This window comes from Anneissia japonica, unplaced genomic scaffold (genome assembly GCF_011630105.1).
Source record: "Anneissia japonica isolate Jap-2015-1 unplaced genomic scaffold, ASM1163010v1 scaffold3334_len1275209_cov185, whole genome shotgun sequence".
In the NCBI taxonomy this organism is placed as follows: Eukaryota; Metazoa; Echinodermata; class Crinoidea; order Comatulida; family Comatulidae; genus Anneissia; species Anneissia japonica.
This window is the reverse complement of record NW_022738561.1, coordinates 680,156-690,606: the sequence shown is the minus strand read 5'-3', so window position 1 is coordinate 690,606 and position 10,451 is coordinate 680,156. Positions and strand designations below refer to the sequence as shown.

General features: G+C 32.7%; 1 protein-coding gene across 1 annotated transcript; it reads left to right on the top strand.

Moving 5' to 3' along the window:
* Positions 1 to 1,445: 1,445 nt before the first annotated feature.
* Positions 1,446 to 9,608, top strand: LOC117117653 (early growth response protein 1-A-like; the record flags this gene model as incomplete). Its single annotated transcript, XM_033262039.1, is given in 2 exon segments — positions 1,446 to 1,608; positions 5,451 to 9,608. A coding segment is annotated over 1 exon segment (1,980 nt). The 3' UTR covers positions 7,433 to 9,608.
* Positions 9,609 to 10,451: the final 843 nt, after the last annotated feature.

Genomic DNA, 10,451 nt, shown 5'->3' with positions numbered 1-10,451 from the left:
ATGTTGCTAACAGACAGACAATGGTGAATACCTTTGGCAGAGGTACTAGCGAATTTCAGTGGTGGTATCAGTTGGGGTTACTTTATTCATGCGAGTTTTTTTTTATTGATAAAATTCAATTCAACAATTACAATTATTATTTAGATATAAAACATATATAATAATAAATTTGGATCCCTTCCATCAAGACCTTAGACCACTATTTGGCAAATTTCTGGTTCCACTACTGGGCAATTTCAAGCTCTGCAAAGTATGTACTTGGAATAGTATTATTTATTATTTGTAATACTGTAATTTGTATTTTAATTTGTAAAGGGAAATATTTTCACTTTCTAATTTTCATTTACACTGTAGTAACTTTAACAATGAAAGCAATTATAATGATATTGTACTTCGCACCAGTTCATGCACTTTTCGGAGACAGTATCTATAACAGAACGTAGATTGATGCTGACATTTTTGTCTAACAAAAGCATTAAAACAAGAAAATGTTAAGTTTATACTAATACAGAAAGGGAAAAAAAGCAAACAGGTTGTATGAAATACTGTATTTTTGGCTGTAAATAAATATAATAAAAACAAATAAAACATGTGTTTCTTTTTCAAATATGTTGTGGGGGTGGGGTCAGCTTGTTTCAATCAGTTATAATCTAAAACTTACCACTATACAATAAAATGGAGTTGGCAAGGATCTGAAGAAACATCCTAGTACAGAAAGAAAAAGAAGCACACATGGGTTTTATCAAATATTGTATTTTTTTGCTGATAAATAATTGTAAAAAAGCCAAGTGAAACATGTGTTTCTTTTTCAAATATATTGTGGGGGTGGGGTCGACTTTTTTCAATCAAGCCATTTTGCTGATCTACTCAAGCCAAAACAGTTAAAATCTAAAAATTACCACTATGCAATAAAATGGAGTAGGCGTGGATCTGAAGAAATATCAATTTTCTGCTTGGCCTAATTATATCTAATTTTTATACTATCTAAATGCCATTTTCTCACATAATTGTTGTTGCCTTGTCCACTTAAAAATCTAAAAATCCTTAGTTTTCTCTCCTGTGATTGGTGGTAATTCAGTGTCTAGCCTAATTACTATTATTTCGACGACTATTAGAATCTACTTTATGACGTAAGCATTTGTGACGGTTGCTTTTAAAGTAACTGGAAAAAAAAAATAAACTTTCATTTCCTTACGAGTATTTATATACTTGACCTATATAAGACGCAATTTCCCGCTGTCTAGACCACTTTAAGTGACAGTTATAAAGCAGCCTTACCGACGTGAAATCTCCCACCCACTCACGTCAGGTAAGCGACATGGGTGGGACATCCATGGCATGTGTGCTTCACCATCGGTGTAACTCTATCATCAGGCCAAGTCCAGTCAAATGGTCATGTCAGTGAGACCTAACAACTGTTTTTGATCTCTGTTTCCTTTTGACAGTGCTTGAGGGAAGACTTGGATGTATAAATAGAAGGCATGATTGTAATGGCAGTCATACTGTGCGCAACCATTGTGTGTCATCTACACGTTTTATCTGGACAGCGCGACTTGCTATGCAACGTGTCTTGATTTCTATACCTTGACCTTTCCATACAGTTCAAATGTAAGTAAAAATATTTGTTTACTTCTTGAAAATTGCTAATAAATTTTCGTACGTTCTTTTAATTGTTTATTTTGTCTTATATTTTAGAATGGCATTATTTTATTGAGAGAAAAAAAATCTAAATTATTGCAGATGTATTTAGTAACAATAGTACTGTGGGGAGACTTTTTTATAACTTGTTTAGCAAACCCACTGAATGTAAATATTGATGATTTTGAATAAAAATAAAATTTGATTTTTGGCCAATTAGCGCACCCGCCGCCACAAAAAAAGTGGAAATTTTAGGGGAAAAATGAGTTTTTCTTTATTTTTATTATGCCCTCCGCTGCCTTGAAATCTCCAATGATAAGATATGTATATTTCTTCCTAATTATATAAATTTGAAGCATTTAACCATCTTATTTCACATTCACCAATAAAATTTTATTTTTATTTTCTCCTCCATCTGGATGTTCTTGGCAAAACCATTTGCTAAATAAGAAACCAAATTTCATTTTTATTTTTATTTTTATTCCGCCCTCCTCCTATGATCTTTGAAAAAAAAAGTACACAAAACAAGGAATGAAAAAAGTCTCGCCTGTACAATAGCCAAAATGATCTGAACTCACTGATATATTCATTTTTAATTATTTCTGAATACAGATTATATGTGCTTAGTAATAGTAAAAATAAGTCTTAATTATTCCCTTCATGGTGATTGAAAATTAGTATATAGCATTACACTAGTTATGAGAGTAGCTTAGCACAGGTGGCAAAACTGTTGGTAGCCACTACATGTGCGCTGAACCATGGAGATCTCTAGGTCCTCGGTTCAATTCCCATTGCTGTTGTTCTTGTGTTTCAGCTGGAGGGCTGAAATACAAGTTACGATAACGTACAATCTTTCGGATGAGGCATTTAAGCTGTTGGTCCTGTGTGCAATATTGCTCATGTGCACGATAAAGAACGCATTACACTCTTCGGAAAAGCAGGGGTTTGGCTCCCAGTGTACTGCTCAATTCACCACCAGAAGACTTAGTGTGCTATCCTTGGTTTGATTCACTATCCTCCTATCTTTTGGTATAGTGCCACTAACGAACTAAAAGTGAAATTATTCATTCCACCTGTACATTATAGCTGCTTGAACAAGCATGGATGGTTCTAAATGGAATAGGGCCTATACCTCAGCTGAAAATAATTTCTTGCTTTAATTAATATTATACCTATGTAATACCTTCTATAATTACAGTACAGTAATATACTTTTACTGTATACATTAATCATTTTCTATCTTTTAAAAGTGTGTAAAATAACAGTTTGAACCTGAAAACACTAAAACACTAAGCCTAGGCAAAATATTACTAGTTCTTCTGAAAAAAAATGTACTGGTTATTCAGTCAACACAAAGAGTTCTGTTTATATGAGTTGACAGTACTGTATGTGGACCTTGGACCCTTGCCAAAAGTGAGATAGTTATTGTTAGTGTAATATGTTTAAATTATTATGCACTAGTGGTTGTCATAGCAAAAGGAAATCCACAGAATTCTCTGGGCCTATTTATATTGGCTTAATTGTTTGTTAGTCCATTCTATGCTATTGAAAATCAATACCAATTGCCTTTTTTCTACTCAATTTAGCCAATGACTGAAAAAAAAAATAACCATAAGAAGCCTCTCTTAAATTCCACCCACCCAAATGACACCTACAGTTTCCATTATGAAATAACAGAACTGGAGTCCATTGCTGTTGGTTTTGCTTTGTTAAGAATTGTGTAGGAGGAGTGCCCCACCTATTAGTCTATTATCTTTGTGCTTGCGTCAATACAATTACAATACAAAATTGGGTGGGGGTTGTTTGTGTAGTTGTTAGCAAAAGAGGTTGTGTGCAAAGCCCTACTTAATTGCTCTGCAGGTTTGGTGTTAATGCAAGTTTTGTATTAGTCTGCATTATTTAATTTTTTGTTCCAGAAATTGTTTTTTCATGAATTTGTTTAAATCAACATAAAATAATCTATATACCATACAATGCCAAAGCAATTTATTTTTATTTATTTATTTTTTTATTCATTTATTTTTTTGCATCCCTTTGGGTAACAGTTGCCCTTTTGCTATTCCTTGGCACTGACTTGAGTTTTCTTTTTATTTTTTCCAGGTTATTTTCCTTGAAATTTGCTCTGTGTTTTATTTTGCTCTTTTGTAATGAATTTGTGTATTTTCTCGCCAAAAGCAATTAAAATAATATAAAGCATTATGCTTGATTATAATTGAATCAATATTAGTACATTGTTATTGTTGTGGTTATTATAATTTTTTTATATTTTCCAATTATTCAAAAATTAGTGATAATCTTTATTAGATCTTGTTAATATTTTCAATGTCATACAGGTCATAAAGCTTCTTAGTTAGCATAAAGCATAAGTTAGACAAGAATTTGTTATACTTTGTTTCGCGAACTTGTTTTTTTATGGTCGTCAGCGGAGAATTAAAAAAAAAGTTAAATTTTGTTTTCTTATTTAGCAAATGTTTTTGCCATAAACATCCAAACTAAGGAGTAAATGAAATGTAAATAGTGTAGTATTGATGGTTAAATGCTTCAAATTTATATAATTAGGAAGAAATATGCATATTTTATGTGCCAGTTGGTGTGTTAATTTAATAAAAATAAAATTTTATTTTAACATCATCATTGGCGGGTTTGCTAAACAAGGTATAAGAAAACTCTTATCTCAATACTGTAAATAATCCAAAAGACACTGCAGCACCTATGAAAATTTTTTTTGTAATTTTTAGTGTGGCACTTATTAATGGTACTTCAAATTTGGTTGTAGTGTTACAGTAGTTTAGTAAAATCCTACCATGTATTGTAATTGTAGATATGGTAGGTTTATCTAAATTATACAGCGTTAGTAATATTAGTAATTATTTCCCTGAAGGCGGTTAAATGAAGTTTGCAAAATTAGCCTCGAAAAGAAGTTTTACAGAGATGTGTATAAGAGACAGGATTATATGTGCTTAGTAATAGTAAAAATAAGTCTTAATTATTCCCTTCATGGTGATTGAAAATTAGTATATAGCATTAAGAGACAGATATATATGTATGTATGTATGTATGTATGTATATGTAAAGATAATTATAATCAGTTATTTTTTAATATACCTAATTATTATTATAAATATTGTTTTAACCAAAAGAACGCCATTCCCAGTTTTTCCCAGACCACATATGCATACCCCACACACATAATTTATGTCCTTCCCACATATACAGTGTATACCCCAAACTACCACACACACACACACACATACACACAATTATATGTAGGCTAATAGACTGGTTAATACTATACTAGCCTAGAAAGGCACTGTTCATATATTTAGTTTTCAGAATCATTGATTTATTTTGTCAAAGTAAAACTTGGAGGCAGACCAAATAAATGGATGGGGAGGAAACAAATAACATATTTTTTGTTTGTTTTGGCCAAATCAAGAAAAAAATACCGTAAGTGGTATGCAAAGAATGTGTTTTATCACTCAAATATATCGCCCTCTAAGTTTCCTGGCAATAATGGCTCGTGCCAATAATCCCACCCACTTTTAATGTGGGAGTGGGAGCACTGTGATAAGTGACGTGTACAAATTATTCACCTTTATACTGAGTCATTGTACATAGCAGGTAGTTGCATAACACAGACAGAAAATTCCATTTCTTGCATGTGTAAATATATAATAATATTCCTAAAATTGTCCTTAATTATATAGTATTAAGAATTTTATGTTCACAGTTGAATGATTTTTATATTAACAATTTCCTGTTATGTTTTTTTTTTTTAATTCTATTTCTATTCTATTTTAACACCTCATCAGAAATGGAACAGGCCGCTTTTTTATTGGATAAGAAAAATCAACAGTCCAATCATATAGACTCTACAGACATGAGTGAATCAAATATCAAAATGACAAGAACAGACGACACATGTTCCCAGATTGCTCCTGCAGTTGCCATGGAAGAAAACCCTAAACATGTTGATATCCAGGCTGAATCCTTCTACAGACGCTTATCTCCTAACTTGAAACAAGACAGTGAATCCTTACCCAATACTGACTTCGACCAGGGAACAGTTTCTCTTGTTCCAGATATTGACAGACCTTGTGAACCAATTAAAAAATCATTTATAAATAGATATGAGGCTTCAAATGCTAGCAGAGATCCTGAGGATGATACTCAACCTACAACCGTCATTCCGTCTATTAAAATTAAAAGGCCTGCTGTTATACAGTATGCACCTCCAAGCATGGGCTACCAAAACAGTGAGGTACACGACCATGTTCAGAAATCATTTGATTCTACAGTGTCTGTTAATGCACGCGTAACGAAAGCTGTCACTCACTCGGTCCCCGTCCATTCCAGGCCTGTTATGTCCGGCTGGGCTAAAGATATGCATTCCGGGAGCAACAAACATGATTCACATACAAACCATGAAGAGCTTCAAAGTGATGCTGAATTAACTTTTGAAACAAAGTATCATTGTCAGGAAAGTAAAGAAATGAATGTTGCTGTTGATTTAACAACAACCAGATCGAATACGTTCAGGAAAACAAACTTTACAACTGCCAGAAGCAACCTTTGTGAAGAAGCTCTTGATCTATCAGTGCCTAGAAAGTCCCCTTCTCCTCCAAGTAGCTCTTATTCAGAGTCTAGCATACCTTTGTCGCCAACTTCTTCATCTACGCCTTTGACACCTATCAGTAGTACAAGTTTTACTGAAAAATTTCAAGCGTTATCCACGGCCGATGTTGTTTCTGCACCCAACCAGCTTTCACAAGGGTATGTAGACTTGAATCGTTTAAAAGAGATATATACACATAACATGAATGCACTGGTGAAAAGCCAAGCCCATGATCCAAATTGGAATGACAATATTCAAAATCCGAACACTACTAAGATTTACCCACGCGCTACGATGAGTAATGGTGTGAAGGCTGCCCCTGTTACAGTTAATGTTCAAAATACAGAATCGGGGAAAATGTACCAGTGCCAGCTATGCAACGTAATGTTTAAACATCGTCATCATGTAGTCCGACATATGCGCTCACACACGGGGGAGAAACCGTTCCATTGCCAGGAGTGTGGTGCTCGTTTTGCTCGCAAATGCATTTTGACCAATCATATGAGAGTGCATACAGGTGAGAAACCCTTCATTTGCCGCGAGTGCGGTGATATGTTTAGTCGTAAACATCATCTTGTGATCCATGTCAGAACACACACTGGGGAAAAACCGTACTGTTGTGGCAAATGTGGGGCCGCATTCTCACGCTCGCACCATCTCGGACGCCACATGAAGACACACGAAACTAAACAGGGACTGGATGGATCGGAAAACACGGTTGACCAATACCAGTGTACTAAATGTCCTGCAAAATTTGCCCATCCAAACAGCCTAAGTCGCCATGTCAAGAACCATAACTCTCCAAATTTTGAATCCAGGTTAATGCCCCCCGCCTCAAGTAGCACAGTTTATACATCTGAGGCCGCAACTCCATTAACTCATATCAGCCATCGTCCATTGCCATCATCAACTACCGTAGCATATCCCATTTCATCAACATATGCGCTTCCTTATCCAAGTCTGACCGCAGTTCAAACTCCATTGTATGTAGCGGATTCCACAAACCAGATAAAAACTGAATCATCTGTATTTTACACGTTAGACAGCATTCCAGTCCCAAGAACAGACGTCGTTATACCCCCTTCCTCGGGGTTGACGCCAATGAGTTCGGTTCTTGCGTCTTTAACAATGGATCATTCCACAGTTGTCAAAGAAGAGATTAGTGATGTTAATGAATAAGGCATCAATGTCTGACTGAGATACAGGGCATTATTCAATTATATATATTTTTTTCGTAATAGTGTTATTTAATATTAACTAAAGAAAAATAATATTAAATTCAAGAGCTAGGTTTAATACCTTTATTTTTATATTTAAATGTTGTTAATAATACTAGTTTGTATATATATCATAAAGCATTAATAAATATTGTTCAATATTGTAAATATAATCATTTACTTACGGTTTGAATGTATGCAATGAATGTATAATATTTAAATGTGCAAAATAAGGAATATTTATGCATTTAGGATTATTTTAATACATTATTTTGTGTTTAAGGTTAATACATTTTTATATGTTTGTATGTGAAGTATAATTATGTTCTGCATATGTATCATGCTTTGTTTTTTTTTTTAATTGAATACAACTTTTTTTCTATGCAATTTTATTCAAGATAGGATATTTATACTGTGTAGAAATTATCAGCTGTTTTGCTTGTTAAGTTTGAGGTTTCTTTGTAAATAACAGTTTACTTCTCATTTCTTAATACAGGTCTCCCTTTTAATTAAAGACCACTTTTGGGACCGGGGTTATCATGGCCTTTAGCAGCCTTGGTCTCTGATTAGAATTATAAAAACAAAAGACATTTGTTAATTTGGGACCACAGAAAAGTGGTCTTTAATTGGAGGTGGTCTTTAATTAGAGGGGTCTTTCAATAGAGGGAGACCTGTAATTTCTATGGTTGTTGGTTGAGAAAACCTTTACAAGTTCCTTGATTCAAAACATGTAAATAATGTGTTGATTTGCAAGTCTTAGCAATTCTGGACTCTTGAAAATTGCCAAAGATTGGAATATGTAAACCCTATCCTATAATTAATAAGTAAGATAGTTTGATTAGTAGGTTGTCTGCAATAAGTAAGCCAAGAAATGTTTTATTTTTGTATACATATTAATATATACACTTAATACTGTACTTGTTTTAGCTGCATCCCATTTAACAGATTTTTTATGCTAATTATTTATGAAGAACTATGCATTGCATTGGTCATAAAGATCATTGCTTTTTTACAATATCAAGTGCCCTTAATCAATTAAGAAATATTTGTTATACTACCTTTTTAGAAAATCATTTATTTTGAAAGTTTCATCGTTTTGGTATCTGTGAGTTAACGTTTACAGCTATCTGGCTGCTTGTACATTTTATACCGTCATATATACAGTATATATAAATACATTTTCCTTTGAGAAAATTTCCAACTGACTCATAAAATATTTCTACCTAATGGCAATTATAAGTGGTTTCTGGGGAATTACAATATGAACCATCAGTAAATTTAAACACATAACAGAAAATGACTTATAATTAAAATAATGAGTGATGCTAAATGAACACTTATTTAAAGTTTTGAATAACTAGATCTTCATGCAGTACAGTATTATTAAATTTGCTTTGTTAAAGAAATTCTATTTTTTAACCAAAATAACAGTGACAATAACTTTAAGCAGTTGTTTTTGTACCATGACAAAGCCTGTCTTATTGAGTTATATCTCTATGGTGAATAGTCCAACAAACTGTTTGTTTTGTTACCTCATTTAATACCCAGCTTTCACATAGGCCTGTTATGAACTATGGGTATTTTTCCATCAATATATTTACACACTTGTACCAGGAAATGCTCACGCCTAAATCTTTAAAATACATAATTATGTGTTTGTTTTATCGAGTGTTTCTCTTTATCATTATTTGTTTCCATAAATAGTTTAAACAATAACAGGGATTTTTTTTCATTGTATTGTTTTCTATCTTTTATCACCTGTTTGTATCCCTAATCACATTTGCTTTTTGTATCTCTAGGCCTATACCCTACTATCATTGTATAGTTATTTACTAATAGGTATATTTTCGTTACTATAAGACAGATTGCCGTATCTTTTCTCCATCTATGCAATCCCTAATCATATTTGCTTTTTGTATCTGTAGACCTATACCCTTCTATAGTTAATTACTGATAGTATATTTTCGTTATTATAAGACAGATTGCCATATCTGTTCTTCATCTATGCATTTTTTGTGATTTTTTTTTAAAGAAAGATTATTGTTTAAGATTGTCACGTGTACTGGTTTGATATATTATTGTTGTGCAATTTCCAAAAAGGCAAAGAATATATATATATTAAACACAGAAATTTGAAAGACCGTTGTTTCATGTTTGATTTTTAGGAATGTGGCAATCGAAAACTACTCTGTTTCTGTTACAAAAGCACATTTCCTTGAATGAGCAATTTATTTATTTCATTTTAAGCTGAACCATCGGTTTGACTCACTGTGCAAGTCGCTTGTGTCCTTGGGCAAGGCACCTTTATTTACGCTTGTCTCCCCCTACCCAGGAGTTTAAATGGGTACCTGGTAGGACGCGGCATTGATTTGCACTGGTTTCGTGCACGGCATACACACGCACAGCTACGTATACTCCACAGGCAACAGAGAAGGTGGCACTTTTAAGCTGATATTTAGAAGTCTTAGAAATACGACAACATTTATTTCAATTTTCATCAAACGTTTCAAATTGAAGTTGAACACAAAAGATATTAAGGTTCATGACAGACAAAACAGAAGTTAACTATAATTAAACAAAATGGAACTTGTATTAAAAATATAAAAGCAGGATTTATTTATTTATTTATTCATTAATATATTAATTTTATTTTTATTTATTTACAAAATTATTTAGTTAATTTATTTATAAACAATAAAGACAATGATTTATTTGGAAATAGAAGTCAAATAACAATATGAACAAAATTTAAACAACATAAATTATGAAAAGTATATATATAATACAGAATTTTTAAAATAGGTGTTATAAAAAAAAATTGATTAAAGAGTATTTACAGCCATATGATGTAAAAAATAAATGTAGAGTGGTGATAAATAGATAAATAGAGTGGTGGCGTTAGCAAGCCTAGGCCTACCTTCAATGGAATAAAAATCACAGCATTCTTCTATAATACAGGTATTTTTGATTAGTTAATGATT